The 25,521-nt window shown below is 29.7% G+C and overlaps 2 protein-coding genes across 4 annotated transcripts in view; one reads left to right on the top strand and one right to left on the bottom strand.

The window, feature by feature from the left end:
* Positions 1–32: 32 nt before the first annotated feature.
* Positions 33–5,348, bottom strand: LOC126833460 (SWI/SNF-related matrix-associated actin-dependent regulator of chromatin subfamily A-like protein 1). Of its 3 annotated transcripts, none has more exons than XM_050564812.1 (13): positions 5,249–5,348; positions 3,352–3,747; positions 3,139–3,254; positions 2,760–2,872; positions 2,546–2,680; positions 2,279–2,456; positions 2,049–2,218; positions 1,749–1,910; positions 1,093–1,254; positions 794–901; positions 532–706; positions 274–459; positions 33–198 (listed from the first exon to the last, which is right to left on the bottom strand). In XM_050564812.1, the coding sequence occupies exons 2-13, from the start codon at positions 3,740–3,742 to the stop codon at positions 67–69; spliced, it is 2,028 nt and encodes a 675-aa protein (XP_050420769.1). In that variant the 5' UTR covers positions 3,743–3,747; positions 5,249–5,348; the 3' UTR covers positions 33–66. The 3 variants fall into 3 exon arrangements, with proteins under 3 accessions (XP_050420769.1, XP_050420768.1, XP_050420767.1); XM_050564811.1 differs by lacking the exon at positions 5,249–5,348 and adding an exon at positions 3,917–4,078; XM_050564810.1 differs by lacking the exon at positions 5,249–5,348 and having other exon boundaries at positions 3,352–3,834.
* Positions 5,349–5,687: 339 nt separating this feature from the next.
* The window catches only part of LOC126834012 (rho GTPase-activating protein 21), a 71,553-nt gene continuing 51,719 nt past the window's right edge, over positions 5,688–25,521 (top strand). The window contains exons 1-2 of the mRNA XM_050565659.1: positions 5,688–6,074; positions 6,627–6,680. Of these exons, the coding sequence (XP_050421616.1) occupies positions 6,633–6,680 (48 nt within the window). The 5' untranslated portion in view covers positions 5,688–6,074; positions 6,627–6,632. The remainder of the gene's footprint in view (positions 6,075–6,626; positions 6,681–25,521) is intronic.

The raw sequence follows: 25,521 nt of genomic DNA, 5'->3' as shown, positions 1-25,521 counted from the left end.
TTATAGTTTTTGTGACACAAAAATTTCACTTTTCAAAAAAAAAAAAAAAAATAATGCAAAACACATTCAGCATCTCTTCAACCTCTTACACTGGGACTCTTCAATAGCGTCCAGTTCCTTTAAGTCATCTACATTTAATTCGGAATCGTCATCGAAAAAATCGAGAATACTCATCTGATCGGATCTGGCAGCTGTATTCTGTAAAATAAAATATGAAATCTTTTTGCCGCGTACGTCTTAATTGTGATGGTAAAAAAAAATACTAAAACATACAATTACTGTAGTGCTGTCGTCTTTGAAATTGTCTTTGCTAAGGCCGGCTTTGTTGAGAACGTTTAATTTGGATTGGATCAACGGCCACAAATGATCGTCTGCCGTTCCTTTGGCCAACAAGTACTGTATAGTCACGGTTTCAGCTTGACCGATACGATGCGCTCGGTCTTCAGCTTGCGTTAAAATCTAAATCAAATCAAATAAGTTTACTTCATAGTAATATTTATTTCTTAAACGTCAACCAAAAAAAAATCTTACACCGGGATTCCAAAACAATTCTGCAAACACGACAAGATTTGCAGCCGTCAAAGTTATGCCGGAATTTGCGGCACATATTGAAAGAACAGCCACTCTGAACTTGTCTTCGTTTTGAAATTGATCGCACACAGATTTTCGTTCTTCCGATGACGTTTTACCGTCAATACGAATATAACTAACAAATATAATCAGCGATTTAGTCGAAATAGTACTTTTTATTGCAAAAACAATATGGTTACATATTATTAGATATTTTACATACTACGTCGCATTATCTTCGAGAACTTTACTGATACCGTCCATGACTTTTTGATGATGGGCAAATACAATAAACTTTTTATCTTCTTTCAGCAATTTAGTAATGTATGCACTAGATAACAATATATTTTACATGAATTACAAACAAATTATCATCACAATAAACACATGGACATTTGTGAAGTGAGTATAAAAACGGCGATGGATGTTTGTGGAATGAGCAGATTAAGCTTGCCTACCTCATTTGTTTGGATTAAGGGGAGAAGAAGAAAACGATTAGTTCGATTTTGTTTAGAGACTTACCATATGGCTGGTAATTTTGCATCTCCAGTGTGATTAAAGTATTCTAACAGAGCACCTCGCACTTGCGTTTTTCTTAACGATTTATCGTTTAGCATACCCTCCAAAGTGTTCATATCTTCGGTGCGGGCTTTGATGTTGGTCGCTTCAAGGACCACTACATTTCTTTAAAGGAAATATCACAAATTTTATTTAGAAATTTTGACTTTAAATATTTCAAATGGTTAAAAAACGCCAGGTACAAAATTAATTTTTACTAAATCTGGGTTTTTTTTAATTTAAATAACAAATAATAATATGAAAAAGATGAGTTATTTAAAATTACTTTTATTTAGCTCATTATATACAATTTTTTACTGTTTTACATTAACTGTTTACTGTTGTAAAAAATAAATAATTTGAACTATTTTATTATTTTTAAAATTTCTAAATATTAAAAAATATTTATATAGTATGTAAAATGTGTAATATAATATACCAAAATTTTTTTTGAAAAATAAATTGTAATTCAATTATTTCTTTCATTAGAATTATTGTTTTCACTTTTATTTTAATAAAAAAACTATTTAGAGTTGAAATTGAAATTATTATTTAAATATTTGTTTGAAGAAAAATCCAATTTGTATTTTTATATATTTTGCCTAGGTTTGATTTTTTACCTGACTTTCTGCGGTAACTGTTTTAAAACTTCAGTCTTTAAACGTCGTACCATGAACTGCGTCTCAAGTACAACCTTTAACTCTTTCATATTGGACGCCCCGCTAAAATCCCAACCGTATTTTGCCTCTTGGCCGTTACAATAACGTTTACCATACTCGATGCTAAAAAAAATAATACATAATTGATACTTTAAATGTAATTTCAAGTACTTTTTGTAGGAGGATAAACATAAACATTTTTATAAAACTAATATTTCATTAGTTCGGGAATGGCATATTTTTACATGAAATATTATTTACGGAGTCATGAATGCTGAACGTGTTACAGCTTTTATCTGCGTGTAAAGTTCCATAGGTCTAGACAATGCAGGCGTACCACTTAAAAGTATACATCGACTGGCTTGCATGGCTAGAGCGAGCGAGGCTTTTGTTCGGCCAGACTTTTCATTTTTTAAGCTGTGGCTTTCGTCCTATTACGAATAAAAATATTATAATAATTAAAAAATCTACAATTACAAAAGTTTATTTACTAGTATGACGATTCCGAATTTTAGATCTAACAGCATATCTTTGGCTTTGGTCATCAAATCGTAGGAAGTGATCACCACCGCTGGATCGACAACGTACTCTGATGCTTTGGACAACACATAAATACTGGTTACCGGTATGTTTGGTATTCTTGTACGAATCTCTTCTTCCCACGTATACCTTAATGATAAAAATGTGTGATATTAATACAAATAGTTTGCAGAAATATGATTATGAATTGAGAATTTAGTAAACATATTAACTGTTACCTCATGCTCGAAGGACACACAATGAGCAAAGGAAAGTTAGAAGTATAATACATGGCGATACCTATTGCCTGTATGGTTTTGCCTAATCCCATATCATCAGCAATGATACAACGTCCGTTTTTAGACACTCCAAATCTGAAAATAAAATGTTCTAAATAAAAAACAATACGGTTACATCAAATTATTATATTGACTAAAAATATATTCAACTCACTGAATTCCATATTTTTGAAATGGGTATAGATTGTCGAGCATTTCTTTGTTAATACGACTTAAATCCATTTTAGACAAATCGGTTTCAGAGCTTTTATTATCATTTTTGCACATCTAAGTTGAGATATTAATATTAGATAAACTAACATAATTATTTTTGTTTGACGTTTGAATAAAAAATGCCCACGTTTGATTTCCATAACAATGTGAGTCTTAGGTACTTTTTTACACACTTTTAAACTTTACGTCATAGAGACTCAACTTAACTTCAAATATATAATGGGAAAAATCAAAGATTGTTACAAAAGGATCACTTAAATATTGTGTACAATTTCTTATGAAGGATTTTTTAAAAATATTTTTATAGAAAATAATAATACCTTTAAAATGAAGTATGGTAACTTTTCTATTTTGACATTTGGTTCGAGACTTTTGATACTATTCATCACCATATCGTGGTCTCTAACTAAGAACGACCATTCAGACGTTTTTGGATCTATGATTTAAAAACACATTTTACATAATATAATTTCTGACCACCCTTAGCTGTTCTGGATAAGAAGCTATAATGAGTTTAGTATTTTATTTCTTACCAAACGATTTACTAGGAATGGTCTTGAATGTTTCAATGAGTTGTTGATGATAACCAACGTGTACGACAAAACGATCTTTAGTAATAAGTTCACAGGAACCTTTAACAGGTTTAGATGAAGTAGGTTTGGATTTTTCATTGTTGAGACTGTAGTTGATACGAACAGCTTTGGCACTTGGCGACGGCGATACAACAACTCCAACAGTTAGCGGCGTGTAGCGATTGAATCTATTTTGTTGTGGCGACCGAGATATGGGATTCAAAACCTTTGGTGGCGTAATATTGTGAGAAGGGAAGGAACTCTTTTGACCAAATTTTGCCGCCAGTTTGGCTTGTGCAGCTTTTTTTTTCTCTTCGATCATTTTACGCTGCTCGTCGGATAACGTCGACATTATGACTATAACAAAAATAAAATAACCTGAGACAAAAATTGTAATTATAACATAATCATATAATCATCGCTGTAATAAATTCAGTTGTTATTAAAACATGAAACTACCTAACAAGTTTATAAACAGTTATATTGTTTTTTTGAATTTTATTTATTAGAAAAATACTATATTTACTTTTTTAAACTTTATAAATTTATAACTAAGACGACCTAGGTCTTTTTAATTTGAATTACAAAATATATAAAACCCCATTGGGATAGATCTTTTAATTCTGCTCGTTATTAGCCGAAAATAAGTAGTAAATCGATAATTAATAATTTATTATAAAGGTATACATAAAAAAGGCCTAACAATAAAGTATAAGCAAATGGCTTTTGTAACATAATATTTTTAATCGTTGATAGTTGAATGGACTAATATTGATAAGGTTTCCCTCCAATTATCAAACAGCTGATGATTACCTTGTGTCGTGATAATCCAAAAATTATTTTCATAGAATACCTATTATTTTAATAAAATAGAATAATGGTAATTATCTACAATTTAAAAAACATAAATGACGTATGCAAAATACACGATTAAAATAATTATAGACTAGATGTATACAGTTTACAAATTATAGCAAAAATCTATAATTTTGTTTTTATTTAACCAAGACGAGAAATTAAAAAACAAATAACATTAGAAATGTCTTTTTACTGAAAATCTGAGCTTTTTTAGTATCTTCTGTTCTCTATCAAAAATCATTCATATTCAATAAACATTTAGTTAACCAGAAATAACAACCCTCGACTTTCCTAGCAGTTAATTTAAAACTATATATTTAATATGCAAGAAAAATATTTTTATGGAAGAATATTAGTGTTTTTGTATTCTTTTTAGCCCTTATTAATCGTTTTAATAATTACTTTTTGTCCACAGTCGATTTCCAACGAAGCAATAATTTTAGATTTTGCAAAAAACGTCCTATATTTTACTTGTCAATAGGTACACAGGTTTGGCACCTTTTAATCGATTCTATTTTGGTAAGTTAAAATTAAAAAAAATATAAATGTTTTTTTTTTTAATATTAACATTCATAAATAGGGTTTCGCTGAATAATAATTATTATTATTGTGAACGAGGAATACATTATGATAACAACACAACTCATTTTACATTCAAGATTTTTTGGTTGCATTCACGTATTTTTTAGGCGCGCTTGATAGTTTAGGTATATTAAAAAAATATATAGATTTTTCTCATTTGCTTTAGATTGTTGCAATTTAGACAGATATTTATGAACTAGATCTAAAACGAGAATAAACAAGACTTTTTGCCTATGGCTAGAATAATAATTTTTTTTATGAGAATCTCGGTCGCAGTTTTTGTGTAAAATGGCTGTTTTTTTAGTTTTAAAATCAATAGGGTATGGTTTATTGAAATCGAGAAGCCTTTCGTTACTATAATTTTTTATCCGGTCTAAAAAAAATATGTGTGAATTTACGTACCAGGTTACTAACTTACCTACTTCTCATTGTACCGGTTCGTTGTCGTTCCTTATATTATGTTCCTGTTACGATAAAAATGTATACGCCAGAATACCGCCATCTATAAGTCGGCCACAACAATATCGCAATCAAATATCAAAATTAACACCGCTATAATTATTAATATTATTTTACAATAATAATAAAAATCATTCCGCCCGATCACAAGTTAGAATGCGAATCGCCTTTGTCTGAAAAGGGTTAAAAATAATAATAATAATTATTAGTCAAAAAGGGACTCATCGGCTGATCGATAAGTCCGGTCGAAGGCGGCAATGGGTTATCGTCGGCGGCATGGGATATTTCGGTCGTCCGTTCGCGGTGACACTGTACACGTCGGTTTCTGATTGGGAAACGCACCAATATCAGCTCTCTCGTTTATTTATTCACGATATAAGTAGTGTTTTTTTTTCGCGTTAATAACACCACAGTCGTCGTTGATAGGTATATGCACTCTTCAGCTGCTGTCGAGGAGCCAAAAAAAAAAACGATATTTTTTTATCGTTAGTATTGGCGTACAATTTTTGTTTTTAAAAAACTGTAATAATACGAATCAAGCCTCTCTCGTTTTATCGTTTCGAACCGACCCGAAACTATTCGCGACGATCAAAACGATTGGTATCGTTTTTTTTTTTACCAGCATTATCTAGTTGTTGTGCGTGCAAAACGATGGAGCGGTGCTACGTCTCGCGGCTTTCGGATAGATCAATTATTTAGATCGTTTAGTGTTTGAATCTACAACGACCGATCCAGGATTCAAATGATCCGTTCACGTCCTACTTGTTCGACGGCACGTTAACCAGGTACCTACCCCAAGTACACAAAATTACTGTCCAACCGCCATAATAACAATATATAGATAGTCAACGGTTGATCTAAGCGTTGCACCTCTAAATCAACTGTTGTTGCAGTGATGGTTGTTTGGCCATTGGGCAAATCATTTTGTCCCAAAACATAAGAGTTTTCATCCGTAACAAATGACGACCACGAAGTTGTTGTATGCAACAGCACAGTTTTATCTTATCTGAGGTAACGGTGTTACACCTAAATGTGCCTAAACCGTCACCAACAAATGAATCGTTTCGTGCGAGTAAGAATAGATTTATTGACACAAAAAATTATTCTAAAGTGATAAAACCAAAAGGCGGTATCTCAATTTGTGTATAACACTAAAAGGTATCAAGTTCCATTTTTTTTTTTTTACATTTTCTCAAAATATGACTCTTTATAGACGAGACGATTCAAACATTTTAGTTACACCATCCCGTCGGTGACACCTTACGAGGTGTAGTAGTTTGTACGACTCTAAAGCCAAATAGTTTCGACAAACAACTCTATAATGCTTCTATTTTCAGGGTGATATGGCTGAGGATGTTTCAGAAAACAAAGATTGGGCACCTTCAAAATCGGTGAGTCTTTATCATATACTAATAGGATCATATTTTGTTATGTCAAAATACACTTACAAATAATTTAAGTAAATGAACAAACATCTTAGTTATCCAAATTATGTTGTCATTAGGGTAGTTGGTCGATAAAGCATTTGAAATAACTATCATACAAACATCAAATGACTAACTGTGGAAAGTTATAAATTAGCCAGTTTATATTTTATAATACATTCAAACCATTTTGATTGTGAATTAAAGGCATAAAGGAAGTAATCCAATGAAGTTATTGGTAATGTTTTATTTTTAACAATTTGATCTAAGTTCCGTCTGGTATAATTTGATATTCTTTAAACGAATCTCGATTGTATACCTTATTAAAGTACTAGTTATTCGTAACAAAATCATACGTTTCATATTAGTACAAAAGTTGTTTAAGTCATTGATCATTGATGTAAACTGTATGGACCGAAGTGAAATAATTGATCACATTAATAGCTTAATAAGCTACACTATCATTTGATTTTATTCAACGTTGAGAGTTCCGATTTTATTTATTAATATAGTATTTATAATCAATAATATTCGGTAAATAGGTAATTGATCATGAAACAATAAAAAAGAGGATCTTATTTGATATAACTACAAGATTAATGTGCTAAGTTATTTGAATGAACAAAAATATAACAAAGGTGTATTGCTTAAAGCATTGCATTGGATTCTGATTTAAAATTGTTCTTAATATTTGGTCGTTGAGATTGGTTATGATAATTTAAAATTATTTTTGATTCATATATATCACTCCTTTTTTATTTGTTATTGTCGCTTTAATATATCAGTGTACTTATGTAATAAGTAAGATACACTCAAGTTAAGCCCTAGGATTAGTTTTGATTTATGTGTGGTATTTATTGTCTGAGCAGCTGTTATATTCTTCAACGTGTAAATATAATTTAGTAATTTTGTTTTTCACATTTCTTACATAGGCTATGGCACATAGCTACGCCCAAATTTACACCAATAAATAATAACAAATGTGCTTTAAGATAAATTTGTGTCAACTGACAGTTAAGTTAAATTTTCTGTAATGTCAGAGTCTCGACAGTTTTTATATATCATAATGCTGCATGCAAGGTAAAAGAGATTAAGGGTAATTTTTTATGGTTTTTAGGAGTGTTAAAAAACTTTTTTTTTAGGGTTTCTATTTAAATCAACTATAACTTTTTGTGATAAACTCAAGGTTTGGATCTTACAGAACGGTCACAGCTGTTTTCATACTCGTAATAATCAATTTTCTCCATCTAATTGTACAAGTCACGTCACTTATAAACCCTAACCTTCGATACACCAGTGGTTTTAAAAAAATTGTGTTGTGTCTTTCCAAGAATGGATGACATTTCTATTAACTATGTGTTTGTAAATGATTAACGTGTAGAATTATTAGTAAAACTACCTTAGGCAGTTTCTCTTTTATATAAGTATTTTTTTGTGTGTACCGTAATTAATGAGAATATGTTGTCAAAATTGTTGTTGTCACCCGGTTGTGTTACTGAAACCTATTCACAATTGTAGTATGTATCTAATCGGGTTCCAATCGATGTTTGTAGGTATGGTTAAATATCAGTTCTTTATAATAATAATTGATGGTTGTCTATTAAATATATAATGCCTTTCAGACAAACCTAGAGTCTACATGTACACAAGATAAATTTGCAATTTAAAATTTCCAAGTTGTCATCTACCATTAAACCCGTTAACTACGATTTTTATTTTGGAACTATTGTAAGTATTTTTAATGCAATAAAGAGTACACTGTACACAGATTGAGCACAAAAACTACCTAAAATGGTAATTGTTAAAATGATTACAGTAACATATTTGGAAGCAACTGCTCAATTTTTTTAAAACTATATTACAATTAAATATTTACCTATTTATGAGGTCTTTTTAAATCTATTATTTTAAAATAATATCGTATGAGAAATTCAGGGCAGTTTGATACACATTTTATCTAGTTCTTTAACCATTCTTATTTAAAATACATAGTTATTTCTCATTACAAATCATAAAAGTATTTTGACGTAAAATTAACAATTAAAAAATATTACAATTTATAAAATTTACAACATAAAAATAAAAAATATGATATAATTTAAAAACTTTAAGTCTTAAAAATAAATTAAATATTTTAGCTATGATTAAGCTTAAAGTATGCCAAAATATGATTTGAAGTATGTCTTTGAAAAATTGAATTAAATTAATCATTAGTTTATACATGTACATTGTACTTATAAATTAGGAGTGGAGCCACAAAACTTCAAACAATTGAATTTTATTTATATATATTTTTTTTTTTTGTTGGAAACCTGAATTTGAAGCTCCCATATTTATTATTATCCCATATTTTGTTACAGTATACAATCCAAAGTATCTAGACAAAATATTTAATTTTATTCTCATGTTTTTTTTATCTTATTAGGTGTCACAACTGTGATATTCTCTATTCATGTTATTCACTGTCTGTTTTTTAATTTATTTTAATTAGTTTACTTATTGTGCAAATTACTATGCAGTTTGTTTATAATTTTTGTCAAAAATTAAAGTTTTTTTCTTAAAAATGTAATCGAAAATATACAACAAAACGAACATTTTGTCGACGTTTTATACTTTTCCTTAATTTTTCTGTTTGAAGTCTTACATAATTGAAAATAGTAGTAGCCACGTTTCAAAAAATGTATATTATTGGAACGATTTAAGATAATTTTTGTTAAAAAAATCACAGAAGCCTTTTTTTAGCGAGTACTAACTATAAGTGGGGATAACATTTAAGGAAAACCTGAAATGCAAAAATACAACGGGGTACTTTTGGCATGGAATTGAACTCTCAGACTCCCGTCTGTATTTAAAACACTTTGGCTTAGGACTTTTCAACACTATGTAAATTATTATTACCCCGTAAATTTGGTATTTAGTAGTTTTGTTCAATCGGAAATATTTGTTTTACCGTTTTTTGACTTGGTTTGTGAAAGTATGACAGGACTGTAGACTGACACAATGAACCATCGGAGAGACCCCTGCCCATTGTCACACGAGTTGTGTCTAGTAAAAAAAAAAAATTAATTCGAGTTTGTTAAAGCGAAATAGCTAGTGAACACTTATACCCATAACCGTATTAAAATCGAATGGCAAGAAGACGACGGCCATGACAGTTGTCATCGCATAAATCATTCGGACGGGCGACTTTTCCAATCCTCGAATCTTATACCGGTCGTCTGAATGCTGATTTTTTTTTTATAGTATTATACACCAGTAATAATTTCTTACAATGTGTTTCCAATGTAGGTAATTGCTGCGTAACATTTTTTACTTCCAGACTAGCAACGAACATTATACGACGAGATATTGGTTACGTCTATTCTTATAAATCGTTATTAAATGATCAAAATTTATATTATTAATTACTTTATACTTAGATAAAAAATGTTTTTTTAACATTATCTGTCTTGCCTATTAAAATAAAAATTATTTAATGAAAATGACGACTGTATGAATACTTTTGTGTCGAGGATTTGTGCGTACGGACATAAAAAACTTTCTGTCTACGCCTATATCTTAAATAACCTTAAAAGTGTCATTGTACCATTCTGATTATACGATTCAAATAATACGTATATTGAAATTTGATTTGCAATGGTTACCACTAAAACTACCCTTCGAAATAATTGTTTCAACTTGAACATTATAAACAATTTTTATGATTACATATTATAGAAATTTTGTTTTACATTCTGTGGTAAGTCTACTTTTTCATAAATAAAATTACTGTAACATGGATGTATTGTGTACTTGTAACCCGACGTAAAGACCCGGCTCTGTTGTTGGCCACTTCCTGGCTATACACACAGCGTTCGAAATAATAACAGCTTAAAACAAACGAGACCAAGAGTTTACATTATATGGCCACAATGCATGTATCCTGTCGAATGACATTAATTTGGGCCACGTCCGTTGCCAAAATAAAAAAAGTGAGAGCCACCTCGTATACATCATAATCGAGTTAATTTCACGACACAATGGGCTTAGGCGTTCCGGTTGACTTACGACGGATTCCACCCCACCCCCACCCCCATCTCCCTAAAATAACCAAAAGGCGAAACCCTTGTAATGCGCTCAAATGAGAACAAATGAAAATTGTCATAGTACCTACTTGTATATTTTTACCTAACCTAGGTCTCTATTATTTAATACAAATACACTTGTCTCCGTTTTCAACTCAGTCTTCACCATAGTTATGAACTTAAAATAACTTGAGGAGCATAACTGAGTATATTTAAAATTTCTTGCTTAAACAAAATGAAGAGGGATTTTAATAATAATCTTAAAAATTGGTTTATTTTTCTTTACTGTTTTTAAACCGATTTGTAGGGCTTTCAGTCACAATGTGACACAATGTATTTATTATATAAATACATGGGACGTTTAATTTTACCATAAACATGTCTTTTGACTGAAGGTCTATCAATAATTTGTGTTGGATTTTGTTGTGGCGATTTCTTTAACGCCAAAAAACATGTTAAATGTCTTCCAGTAGGGAGAGGATTTTTTTATTTTGTTTTTAGTTTATGAATGTTATATTTAATTATTTTTAAATTAAATTCATGACAAACATAATATAGAATATACATATTATAAAATATGTTATCGGTAAAGTATTAAATATTAAGGAGATCGTGTATACTATGTATGGAATATATTAGGGAGTTTTACAAGATGTTTGGTTTATACACTTTGTCGGTAAGATACCTTACATACAATTATTTATGTTTAAACGCCGACGCCGGCATTTCGTGCGAGAACCGACGTTTGTTTGGATTTCGAATATTATTTCAAGGGTTCATTTAAAACGGATACTTCCTCAAACCAAAACGTAACATAAACAAAACGGTAACAGCAGTGATGCCTATCGCTTTGTTTTATACATTTTTTTAACAAGCAAAAAACAATTACGTAGTCGTCTCAACAAAAATAAATTAAATAAAAGTAAAAGTCTATAAACAATAGAGTTTTCTTTTTCGTTTTACATAACAATATTGTCGTTTTTTTGTCATGTGCATTGCAAATTTCGCATTAAAATCAATTCGATTCTAATGTATTGTGCAATAGAAATAAAAACGATTAGTGTTAAGGGTTAAAATTACAATTGTCGTGTCGAGTATCTACGATAAGAGAAGTTGAACTTTTCCTTGACTTCTACATGAATTCTGAATAGGTAATTTAGTATTGTATAATATAGTTTGTGTAAGTGCAAAGGAAGTTAAAGTCTAATGAATTCAAAATGTCAAATTAACCGAAGAAAAAGAAGAATGTTTTTGTTTACCAACTATTCTATAAGAGTGTCCACTACTTAAGTTATTTTTTCTGAAAATGTTTCCAATATATTCACTTTGTTCGCCTCTACGATTGATTGGCAGCTCCGGGGGTTGTAGGAGATCGGGTATTATTTATATACGTTATAATATCAAAGCATAGCAAAGGATGACTTTTTTTTTGTACACTTTTCTTACGGCTTTATGGGGTGCTATTCATTTCTACGTTCTCGATGTCTCCCGCAACTATTCTGAGCATTAAAATATATTATTACCATACAACAATTCGATAAATCGTCGTTCTGTTAGTATGTTGTACTTAATAAGAACCAGAAAAAAATCTCCGATACCGCTGTACAGCTTGTGTTGAATAATATTGTAATGTGCCTCTCTCACTTTGCACAGTGACATCATACCATATCGTATCGTATTTGTGTGTACCGTAGGTTTTTTTTAAGTCACGTCCATTATATCTCTGTGATTAGTCGGGCTTTCTTTTTGTATAGTATGTGTTTCTCGTGAGCACGAACGCAGTCGCCCGACGTCAACGCGAGTCCGCAGTGATGTCTTTATTAGAAGATACACTCGTCCTGTGGATAATAAACCGTAAAAAAAGAAACAAAACAATAATAACGTCACTTTCTCGCTGCTTATCTGACGGCCATCGAGCACAGTTAAAACACACTATGCCTATGAGAGAGTATAACAATAATAACAATGACAATAATAATATATTGCCAACCGACGTCAAACCAAAGCAACCACCAGTTTTTTTGCAGCTATATACTACTACTATTATATAACTACCCAATCGCGACCGTACATATCGTGTCTGCTTAAGAGGCCGATGCACTTAAACATTTTTATGATAAAAAAACATGGTTAGTGTTAAGAGTTTTTAACGCTCAGTGTCTAATCTGAAGAACAAAATATTCCTGAGAATTGTAAGTTGGTCGATTTTCAACATTTTATTTAGTAACTAAGTTATAGCTATTGAAAAATATATTATAACGGTTTTTTTTTTATGAAATATTCCATTCTATGAATTTGCCATTGGAGTTTTTGCTCTAAAACCACCATGGACACGATCTGCGTAGCCTTGTTTAACTTAGAAAAATAAAAACAATTACAATGTCGAATTGTTGCGTTATAGCGTTAAAGGCCGGTAGGGACATCTAGCTAAATCCGTAGAGCAGAGTTGGCAAAAAATAAACCATTGAGTATTATTTGTTTTATTTTAACTTATAAATTTTAACTAAATATTCGGGATTTAACCAAACATATTATTAGTTTTAATTACGCCCTAAATACATTACTGGGTAGTGCTTTAAATGAAACCTCTAAACTAACCTTTGAACCATAACTCTGGTACTTAGACCCTTCTTAAATTAGACCGCTCCATAAAATCGCACGTTTAGAAATGTTATCATTTTATGTAATTACAAATGACTAATAAAAAATTAGATACAATTTTTGTATTTGGGGCCATCGCTATAATTAATAAAAACAAATCACTATTATAATATCTTTGTCAACTGATTTCCCTTTAGTTTGTCTCATTTTCGTATAGTCTTTAAATATTAATTGTTTCCATGGTTACGATTTCGTCACAAGTTTATTGAAAGGTACCATAGAAATAACATGCTATGTTAAAAAAAACATTTCTTTATAAAATATAGTCAAACCTTTTAAAACCGAACAAGATAAACATAATAAATTATTCAAAAAATAATTGCACATCGATTAATTTAGTTTGCTATTAGTAGAGTAGAAGTTTTTCGTGCGAGGCAAAGGGGTAAACGTGTTTTGCCTATTTATGCCTTTTTTATAAAATTTTAATACCAATGTTTCTAAGTGTACATCTTGTATGTAGCTGTCTGTTTTTGTACTTCTAACTTTCTTACTTTTACCTTATCAAAATACAAACAAAAATGTTTTTTTTAAATTTATTCAGGTCTTTCGATAATAGAAAAATAAATAAATTAACATACATATACATGTAACACGTAAAAGGAATAATTGGTGTTGATTTATGATACCTACGCGAGTATTAATCGTATCAATTGCGTTTTTATTGGCGTTTATTGGCCTAGCGATTCATCTTAAATCATTTTAAATTGAACAAAGCTACACACAGAACAGACGATGAAAAAAAAAAGAATAAACAATTATGTTATTGTACACTAGGCATTCTAAGTGGTTTCAAAAAATGTATTGTAAAATTATGTTACCATGTTCGAAAACATATTTATTATTTTTGTTAGTTATTGCGAACTTATAACGTATATTATAGCCTTCGCGATTATAAGCTACTATATTATAAATAGTTATTATTATTATTTCGCTGAAAATCTGTGCCGTTCTCGGACGATATAGTGGATATCGTGAGGGGGAGGGGAGGGTCAAGCGCTATATCATTGCATAAATAATAATAATAACTGTTTCAGGCGTAAAGTATAAATCGTCTTGTTGTGTTGGCGGGCTTTGGGTTCCGCTTTTGAAAGTGTTTTTTTAAACATTCGGACAAGTATGTAGGTACTGGAGGGTACACTGGTGTATAATATTATGTATATGAGTATGTATGTTTTTATATTATGTCTGTTGTGTACAATAACTTGTTACGGACAATAATTGGTAAAAGTGGAAAGAGTTATTGTTATTATATGTGCATCGTTAAGTTAATGACTCGAAGTATGTACGATATAAATCCGCTAACGGTGGCGGTTTTGCTCGTTCAAATGAGTTTAATTAATAATAATATCTGCAATGCGCCTCAATTAGTAATCGATGACCAAAATTGGAGTTCTCAATCGAAGGCGTCGATTTCTCGTTACTTGGCACGAATCAGACAAAACAAAATGTAATGTAGTACGCATGAAAAAAAATGCGTACAAATCTACGAGTCCTTTGTCAAGAGAACACCTCAAAGTATTTAAAAAAATATACATTTAATAACTTTTTCGAGTAAAAAAATTATACAAGTTAAATTTTAATTATACGAATTTCATTAGAATTTTTAAGTTCTAAAAAAATATATGACCCGTAGAGAATTTATGCGCGTTTTCAGAATAATAAAAAAGTAGTTCTAAATTAGCACGTGCAATTTAGATTGTAATCAAATTGTTGGCGGCTGGTTGAAAAATTAAAGGAAATGTTAATTTTATTCAAATGTTTGCGATGAGAACAGTTCGCCAGTTCCAAACAGATCCGCTCGTTAGTCAGTCGTTAAAGTAATATAACGCGCGTTTGGCTTAAAAAAAAAAACATTTTGCCGTTTGTAGTGTGTATTTGTTTTAATAAGTATAATAATACTGAAGGTAAAAAGGTGTGTTTACACGTGTGTAATTGAATTCGTCACAGAGATAATATGAGACAATCGACGTGTGTGTGTGTGTAATTTGAGAAACAACAGTTAATATTATATGCATACAGATTATAAAAATATTGTGCATCTATTGTTTTTAACGGCTACCGGCTACTGCTATAATTTATCTGTAAACGTTAATAATTATCAAAAACGCAATAGCGATGTACGTTTTAAAAATCTTCTTCTCGTGCTTATTGCAAATATTACACTTGTGTAAGCAGTTTCAATTGTTATATTTTACTCTTGGTTTCGTACGTTTTGTTAACAATATGTTTTTATCGACGATGATTAGACTCGTCTACCGAAGGACAATAAGGACTACTCGAATAACTAGTTTGGTCGAGTGCAATATTTTACAAAATATTCTCCATTTAGCAAATAAATATTAATGTTGCTAAAATGTCAAAAAGTTTTTTTTTTTAATATTGTAAAATCATATTTTAGTAGATGTGTAATGTTTAAAAAATTATATAAAAAAATAAAAAATTGTATTTAAAAAATATAAGCATAACATTGGAAATATTTTCATAATACAAAAACGTGATTTTGTAAATAATACTTTTGACAACATTTTGAAAACATTACGGTTTTTTGCTGTATCTTACATTGCTTTATAGACATTCTTGTAACGGTCTCGTTTCAATCTAGATTGTTCTTTTCTCCGACGGTTATTGGAGTTTTGTCATTAAAATAATATAATGTCCTATACAAAGCTGTTTTTTTAACCAATTTATGATGTCGAGAGCCGGGAAAATGAATGTTCGTGTATCTAAATTATACCATTATTTTAGAGACAAAAACTTGTTTAGAATTGAAAAAAAATCCAACCAGTCGGTGTCAATTGCTTACAGTTTTATTGTAATGCATTTTACAGTATAAAGGATAAAACTTTTTGTGTTACTTATTATCTGTAGACATTTTATATTTGTTTATTGGTCTGCTCCGGGTTTTTTTTTACCATTCCAAACTATATTCCTTGAAGGACAATTTTGTGAGACCGGAAGTAAAAGTTTGTTCCAAAAATATATGCTATTGAATGTACTTGTGGATTGCGGTGTCTCTAAAACATATTATATTATATAAACGCATAGAGCGATATTAATAACTTTGTGATGTTCTTATGTCTTTTTGACTTTCTAAATGATTAATAACGTATTTTAATCACCGTGAATTTGTTAGTTCCGTCGTCAATAACTATGATCACTTCAGATATCTTTTTTTTTTTAGTATTATTATTGTTGTTATGTAAACACTTACCGCGCAATTAAAGTGCATCGCTCTGAAGTCATTGTGTTTTCCACGTCGGGTGTAGTTTTTTAATTTTTTAGTTTGTGTTATGTTTTGATTGCGAATTATAAACCCGGCATACTCATTACTCTTGCGCTGTCATTGTTATATGACTTGGGAAATAGTAAACGTGAAACTACAATAAAGCAGGTATGGGTAATCGACGTTTACGGGTATAATTTATAAAATAGTAGACTACCGGAGAAGGGGAAATTATTTCTTTACAAAAAAAAAAATACATTTTCTCAGCGTTATGCAAAGATTGATTTCGATTTCTCAATAGGCGTATATAAACGATTTCCAGCAATATTTTTTGAACGAAATAAATGCGCAGCATTGCACGTACATCTAGAGTCGTGCCGGATTGAAGTTTTATTTTATGACATTTCCGATGTCTTTGCGGGCTCATCACGACCAGATTGCTTTCATTTGTACAGATAAATAGACACAATTGCATATGCTTGCAATATAATTATGTATATAATTTTAGGAAAAAAGGATCCGCTATCGTTAATCGTACAGGTACCCCGTGGGTTGTGTCATTTAGTTCTAGAGAAAACGACGGCTTTATATTGAAAATGTATTTATTTGCTGTGAACAAATTTAGGTTTATAGGTGTTACTTGTTAGCCCGAACCTGTGTTGGTATTTTTTTTTTGTCGGTGTTGTTTTCTTATCAATTTGCGAGTACGTGTGTCATTTTGGCAGTTCGAGATTAAAGCGATTTGTACACTCACGACTCTGTGCTGTTCGTTCATGAGATCAATCTGGTTTCGTTCTCGTTCGTATATAATATAATGTACACATTAAAAAAGTATTATACGATAAAAACACTTGACGACCTACTTATTTTGATTTATTGATTAGCCGTGCGAACCCTCCTACTAAACAACCATGGGTTGTGTTTGGTCAATTTTTGTTTTTGCTTTCAATGCGTTCATATTTGTAGGATCTCCTCGCGACTTGCAAAGTCACAATACTCACAATACTAAATACAATTTGCTATAGACGTATTAAATAATTCATTTTCTCGGTCATTTGTGCCGACATACGTCATACAAAATCGGAGACATCTGTGCATACATAACTTATCATTAAATTAATGTAATTTAAAAATTTAAAATGTGTTTTCACTGTTCAAATACAACTTATTGGTGTTATAATTCGTTTTACAAAAGTGGTTTGATTGTGGAACAGCTTAGCTTATGGTTTATCTGCGAGAGAGAGAGAGAGAGAGAGAGTGAGATGAACAGTGTGTGTATATATTTTTCATGTATTAATAATTTTAAATAGCAATTCACACGCGTTAATTTTGTCTGTTTATTGGTGTATGGATCAGTGGCATAAGCCATTGTGCGATGACGGCTATCTCGCTTAACAACATCATTAGATTTAACGGGAAATGTAAAAATATTACATTTTTAAAGGTATTGAAATAATAATTTGGCAGAAACCCAGTTCAAGCGTCGGATATATTATATATATATATATTTTCTTTTTTTTACTGTAACATGAATAGAAAATTCACGTTTTTATCTACAATTAGTACATTTTATTTTTATATAAAATATTCGTCTATTAAAAATAAAACAATAATTTTTTAGTTTTTAGTTCCTTTTTATGTCACGTCGTTATAACCCAAATGGATTAGATAACGCGTACGTTTTCCTTTTATTTTTCATAACATAATAATATAACATGATGAACTTTATATTATAGTCTATTATTTACACAGGTATTAGAAACAATATTTTAAACTGTACCAGGAAAAATCGTAATTAACAACCGGTTCATATATCTGCGAGCTGTTATCATCGTAATGATCTTTTATACTATCGCATAACACGTAATCTGTTAATGAGTTTATATTATACATTTTGTTATTTAACTATCTAGAACGGTAAGTTTAAAATATACTTAATCCGTGTCCGAAAAATATGCGTTTCCTGCTGCACGTTTAAAATGGTTTTTTGTGTGTGCCAACAAAATAAAAAATCGTAATGAAAAATACTGTTTTTGACTAGCCAACGTCTTGAAGGATAATGATGTGAGCCCCCTTTCCCCCATTAGAGATAGGCCTCCCGTGAGCCGTGATTTCCCTTCTTGTCTATACCACCCGCAGCTTTGATCATATTTTGAATATATTATTATATTATAAACGTATGTGTACATAATGTATATCTAAACTTGTATTGTTATTATTATTATTTATTTTATTATAAACGCCAGGGGAACGGTACTTTTCGACGTGGACGTTTCGCAACAACGCATCAGCCTCTCTCGATCCGTTTCTTGGATAAACACGAATCCTTAACCTCGATGGTGAGCACTCGCCGAGTTTTGCACATACCTTTTACTATTCCAACCCAACTGCTTAGTGATTAATGACTCTTTTACACGTCAATCATAATACAACCGCTGTTGTTGTTGCCAGTCGCGGTATTATATTATGTTGTCGACTGCGACTCGGCCTGGGTAGAAACATGTATATTTCAGTGTCGACCGAATAAAAATATAAGTACCCAAGCCGAGTCTATATAATTACCGTACGCTTATGATAATATTGAATAATACAATATCTAGCTTATAGTATACTATGTACCGTCCAGATACTAGCAAAATAAGTCTTAAATGTTAATTATTTAAAATACAAAATTATTTTTAAATTTCTAAATATTCGTAACATTCGTAGTAAAGTTTTTCAACTTATGACTTAATTACTATGTATAATTATTTATGTTATAAATTATATTAAAAAATTTAATGTCAAATAAATTAACTAAGAATAATAAAAACAAGTTCAAATATTAACCTTTTTATAATGTTTTTTAAATATTTTAATTACAGTTAACTTTTTAAAGGGCCGTTATACAGACAGTTTTCTTCCAGCGTAAAAACTAACTTTAAGATATTGGTTTTATGCCTGCCCAATAAAACTTAACTGGGTCGAACTTTTTTTAAGAAAACCCGCGTTATTGCCAACTTTGGTGAGCATTGGATTTGAAAGTGTAATTAATCTCGGTCAAACGCTTCCGATAATAACCCGAGCAAAGTTGAATGCCAGTACACAGTGGCCTATCCAGAAATAATTCAGTTCAGTTCTACTCTTTAATTTAAAAAAAAAGACTAAAAAAATATAGTTTTAAAGGATTTTGTTTCATATGTCTCACAAAAGTATCGTTGGTTTATACATTTTCACAAAGTTTATATACATAATATGAATTACAAAAATTCATGTTTAGACTTTGTCTATATTAAACTATGCCACATGCGTAATATGAAATCATGGTTGAGTTTAAAATGTTTTTCCCCCTAAAAAATCCCATAAATCCGTCCGCAGGCAAGTTTTTGAAAAGCCGCCCCAGGTAAAACAGTTTTTTTGGTTTGTTTTTACAATATCATCCAACGGGTTGGTTTTTGACAGTCTTGAATTTGACTCCCGAAGGACTTATCACATACAAATTCTGATCTACGGAGCTACAATTTAAATATGCCGAACCACTGATTAGGTACCGTGTCTTATGATATAATAAACATTTTATTGCAAAACCTTCTCAACTACGGAGCTAAGAAATAATCGACGTAAAAATCATAAAGTACACATATCCAGTGTTCGGCATGGGTTTGGCAACAACCCGCTTGGTGTGGTATGATATCATAGCTACCATTGTGTATACTTATAGTACCCACACAACGGTTTATCATTAGAAAGTGCGCGCAGGCGAAAGTTTAGTCGGTGGTTTCAAAATTAAAAATAATCGTCGCTCATTTATACTTTGCGGCTGATTATTATCAATAAATACATTTTGCGGTATGACTTTATGTACATATTACTTATGTTTATTTGTCTAGTGTGTGCTCCACACCTAAATAGGGGCCTGGTCTCGGTATGGTGTATGGTAGAGGTCGACGGCATCTCGGAAATGACGAGCTCGGAGGGTTCACGGAACTTAAGTTGTTTTTTTGCACGTGTATTACAAATTTGTAGGTTTATGTTGTCGGGGGTGGTACGGAAGAAAGACAAGCCATATAATTATAGCCGACGATAAATTCCCATAATAAGCACATTCGATGCACAGTCGGTCGTAGGTTCGGATCGAAAAACTGGTAATCACACAACGAAATATCTCATATTATCTATGGAATTATTAGGTACCATTGTAAATTTCCAACCGAAACCATCCGGTAGAGTTTAGAAAATTTAAATAGGTATGAAAAATATATATTCATGCTTTTCCCGTAGAAACTCGTCTATAAGTTTTATAACTCAGCCGTAACGTTAGCATAATTATACGGTTTGTATGCCATTTAAAAAGCTTTTACTTTTCATGTTTGAACGGTAAATACTAAATAATATTGTTAACGTACACGCGTCCTTGCTTGCATTTTATGAACCTAATACGCGACGTACAATATCAAAAGTTACCATTTTTATGATATCTACTATGTAAAGGAAAAAAAAAACTACTATGTATTTTATGTATACAGGGTGATCCAACTAACGTAAGACACTAATTTTCTCGGAAAATATGAATATTTTGAAACTTTTTTTTTTCCTATTCTTTTAGGTATAAGTTTTACTATATTTTTCAATGCTATGAAAATTTGTATTTTCATTACGATAAAAAGGGTCTAAAACTTCACGTTTTCAAATGGCAACATATGTTTTTAATTCCATAAATTTGTAGGTAAAATTGTTTAAAATATGTTATCGTTTGAATTATTAATTTTCATCCATCTAGTCGTTAGCTATGACTTTGTAAAGATATTACATTTTCTCTTAAATATTCTTATATTTCTTTGGTTTTCCAAAGACCGGGAGCCAATAAAATACTTATTTATGATCGCATTGTCCGATAGGTGAGTACACTGATAACCAAACACAATAAAATGTTTTGTGATAGTTTAGTTGACCAGCGATTCATATTTACAGATTACCGACTTTTCTAACACACCGTCATGACAGGTAGGTTGACAGACCTATATTGACAGCGGCTAACGAATGGCTATTTAACCACAACAATCAAAAACCGTGGTACAAGTAGGTTGATAACTGCTGCTATGATGATAATACATAATATTATTATCATTAATCTAGTTATCATATTTTTCTACTATCTATGTTCTACATTCAACAATTAACAGCACAGTACAACAGATTATTATGAAAATTATCATTTTTATAGTTTTTATAGGTAGTAAACAATAGCTTTAAAATTTGGCTTACAATCTCATAATTGCATACATTGAATGGACAAGCGTCGCGAAGCGTTACTATTATTTGTTTAGTTATGTTCAATTTATTCAAAATATGTTCTGTGATCAAATAATTGTTTTAAACAATTTACACTAAATAAGGAATTTTGGATTTAATTTGCTTACTATTTTAATTCTACAGTAAATATTTAAAATTTTGCCTATTTTACATTTATAACTAATTTTTTTTTTTTATATAAACAACTTTATTAATAAAAAATAATGCAATAAAGTGGACTGTGTTTAAATGATTAAGTTGTCTAAAGACTAGATATTTGTAAACAGTGTTTAGGAACCTACAACAAAATCACAGTTAAGTTTGAAATTGTGTTAATTATCGACTTAAGTTAAGTCGGTAGTTCCAAACTGTGTTTCAAAGTACTTTTACTTTTTTTTCTGTTTTCCCCATCCTGTTGGCAAAAAAGATTTGATTTTTCTGTAACGGTAAATTTTTTAACATCATTGATATTTCACTTTTATTTAAGTCAAGTTATTTCTTATCAAGATCCCGTTAAGAAAAATATGAACCAATAGTTTGTGACTCAATTACACAAAATCACACAATGATACTTAAACTTCAGAAAAAAAGTTAGGGTTTGTGTTACGCAAACATTAAATTATCAGAACTTGTCTTTTTTATTTTATTAATAACTATTAAATTAAATAGTTTATATGTTTCTAATCTTTTTATTAGTACTTACTAATTATTATTATAACTTATAAGATGTATAATGTTATAATAATAGTGATTCTAAAGCCTTTATAATAAAATATGTCTATTTAAAAAATTTCAAATTGAAACGTTAATTCTTTTACAGTTGAATCTGCTTATTTTGATTTTATGTATAATCAGTATAATCAGTATTTTCTTATTTTTATTATTTTCTTCACTATTTAATATCTAGAAAATTAAAATCTTAATAGATTTTAGTTGTTTAAAAAGAAAACCATTATTTGATATTTCCTTGTTTAGTATTACATAATTTGTAATTTGTAGTTAATTTGTATAGTAATACAAATTAAAGTATTGACATTATTAAACTATTATAACGGGTACGTTTTACTAAGATTATGTAAAAGTGGCAATATTAAATTAAAAATAGCCTTTGCTAAATTGTAGTCTCTAAATTTAACAATTATTCTGTAATAAAACACATTTTTAAGGATTTAAATTTTATGGAATTTGTACGCGACAAATTTGTCTGATTGTATACACATACATGTACGTATATTGTATACTACATTAATGTATAAATACAAATAATTATAAAATCAATTATACTGACTTATAATGCATAGTTATTAAAAATAAAATTTGTTTACCTTTAATGATGCAAATAATGGTTAAAAGAATATTTGCTGTATTGCGTATGCGACAATTTTCCTACTTTAAAGAGTTAAAAAACTATTTTCATTAATTTTTACTGTGTACTTTACAAAATTTAAACATTGATAACCCATAGTAAAACAATTGTATTGATAAATTTCAACGACAAATATATAGTATAATATAACATTTAAAGAACAATAATACTCTTTTGTCTGATAATATAAGTATTTAACTAATAAAATATTCATAAAATAATTATTAATACAACAATAAATTTAAAAATTACAAATGTTACTATTTTAAAAATATTCAATCAAAAATATTAAACAAAAACAATATCAATACATTTGAAATTGTTCAACTTCCATAATACTGATTTAAATTTTTTTCTTTTAACAATCGTTGGTAATTAAACAAATCTAACAAAATCAAAATTCAATAAATAAAATTAACTATAAGAATTGTCTTAGGCAAGTTCAAAAAATAATTTACTTGATTTACTGAATTCATTAAATACAAATTAATAGAATTACAACTTTTTTAAAGAGAGAATTATTGTATATTAATAAATTTGATATAACATTTAACTTTGATAGCCAAATACCTGTGTCAGTTATAGCTAAAACTTTATGATCAAATATCCGTAATGTATGTTAAACACGCAATATATGGGTTAGCTCATTGTAAGAAATAACTAAACTGAAAGCAGACATTTGAACTACCTTAGATAAGTTTAATCAAATAAAAATAATATACTTACATAGGCTCAAAATAAAATAAAAAACAATAATAGTATTATCAAGAAGTGTTTTCTTGTATGTAGTAATATGAAATGCATACCTTAATTACTGATATTTTTAAAAATAAATGAAACGGGTATGTGAGTATTATCAACCCACATACCTATACAAATACATGCATTAATAATTATTTTAAGTTAATCACAACACAACACACTTTTCATTCAAATTTCTTAGTATTGATATTATACGTTCACATGAAAAAAATGTCACATTAGAAATAAATGTTTTATACTTATAATTTACACCTTGATACATAATTGTAAGGTCTTGGGTCTAATTGGAAAGACATTCCCATAGCAATTGATATGCCATACTCAAAACCAATTTTACATGATATCCTTGGTTTTTAAAAGATGAAATATTTTCAGTAAAAAGCATTCAACCTAAATTTAAAAAGCTAATTGAAATCGTATTGTATTAAATTTACCCATTAAACTTAATAAACTTACCTATTAAATTAATACTTTATATTTATAATTTACACCTTGATATAAAAATGTAAGGTCTTGGGTTCAATTGAAAAGACATTTCCATAGTAATTGGTATAGCCTATTCTCAACGCCATTGATATTTCTGACATGATAACATTGGTTTTTAAATGATAAAATATTTTCGGAAGTAAAGCATTCAACCTAAAATAAAAAAGCTTATTAAATTCGTATTGTATTAAATTATCTATTAAACTTTAATACACTTACCTATTAAATTAATGGTGTGTCCAAGAATGAAACGTCAAAATAAAGTCGAGAGCAAATATTATCAATTGATATATTTAAAAAATTATAAAATAACGAGTTATGACATAACTACAATAAGCATGCTATCATATTTACTATAAAGTAAAGTGTAAATTTACTAACATTTTTTAATTAAGTTTGTAATTTCTCATTTCACTAATGGAAAACGTGTGAACTTCGAAGTCAAAATTTGTTAGCGATAGAGGTTATGTACAAATAATAAATATAATGCGATTTTGTACAAATAATAAAATATATTATGGGTACTGGTCACTCGATTATTCCGTGGTAACTGATACATAGTTTAGATACTAGATTGTTATCCGAGATAACCAGCTAATGACTAGCTCCAGCTAGATTAGGTTAAAGTGTAAAGTCCGTTATCCGTAACAGTCTACCTTTCGTCTAATAATGTGTGGTTATTTATTATATCTGATTATGATACGAAATGCGTTAACATCAAATTATTATTATATTTGATGTGATGGCCGTCGTAATAAAACTACTTGTCTTTGTCAAATCGAATGAAATTATTAAGAAATATAGAAAAAAATTCAAATCTTTACAAAGTCATAAACAGCGAACAAATAGATGAAAATTGAAAATTGAAACGCTAACATTTTTTTAGATTTTTTGTCTTTATATTTATGGAATTTTAAACATATGTTCCCATTTGAAAAAACGAGGTTCGTACTTCTTTAACGTATAAGGGTTGAA

This window comes from Adelges cooleyi, unplaced genomic scaffold, assembly GCF_023614345.1.
Source record: "Adelges cooleyi isolate 19-005CV unplaced genomic scaffold, UGA_ACOO_1.1 ACOO_flye_CR_arks_rails_tigmint_CR_PRNA_2, whole genome shotgun sequence".
NCBI classification, from domain to species: domain Eukaryota; kingdom Metazoa; phylum Arthropoda; class Insecta; order Hemiptera; family Adelgidae; genus Adelges; species Adelges cooleyi.
The sequence above is the reverse complement of the archived record's forward strand: the minus strand, read 5'-3'. Positions and strand labels throughout refer to the sequence as shown.

Excerpts from the sequence above, each read along its gene's own strand:
- LOC126833460 (XM_050564812.1), bottom strand. The coding sequence starts at position 3,742 with ATGTCGACGTTATCCGACGAGCAGCGTAAAATGATCGAAGAGAAAAAA. Across the intron at positions 2,681-2,759 it reads TTTCAAAAATATGGAATTCA|ATTTGGAGTGTCTAAAAACG; the intron begins GTGAGTTGAATA and ends TTTTATTTTCAG. Across the intron at positions 2,457-2,545 it reads GTGTGTCCTTCGAGCATGAG|GTATACGTGGGAAGAAGAGA; the intron begins GTAACAGTTAAT and ends TTTATCATTAAG.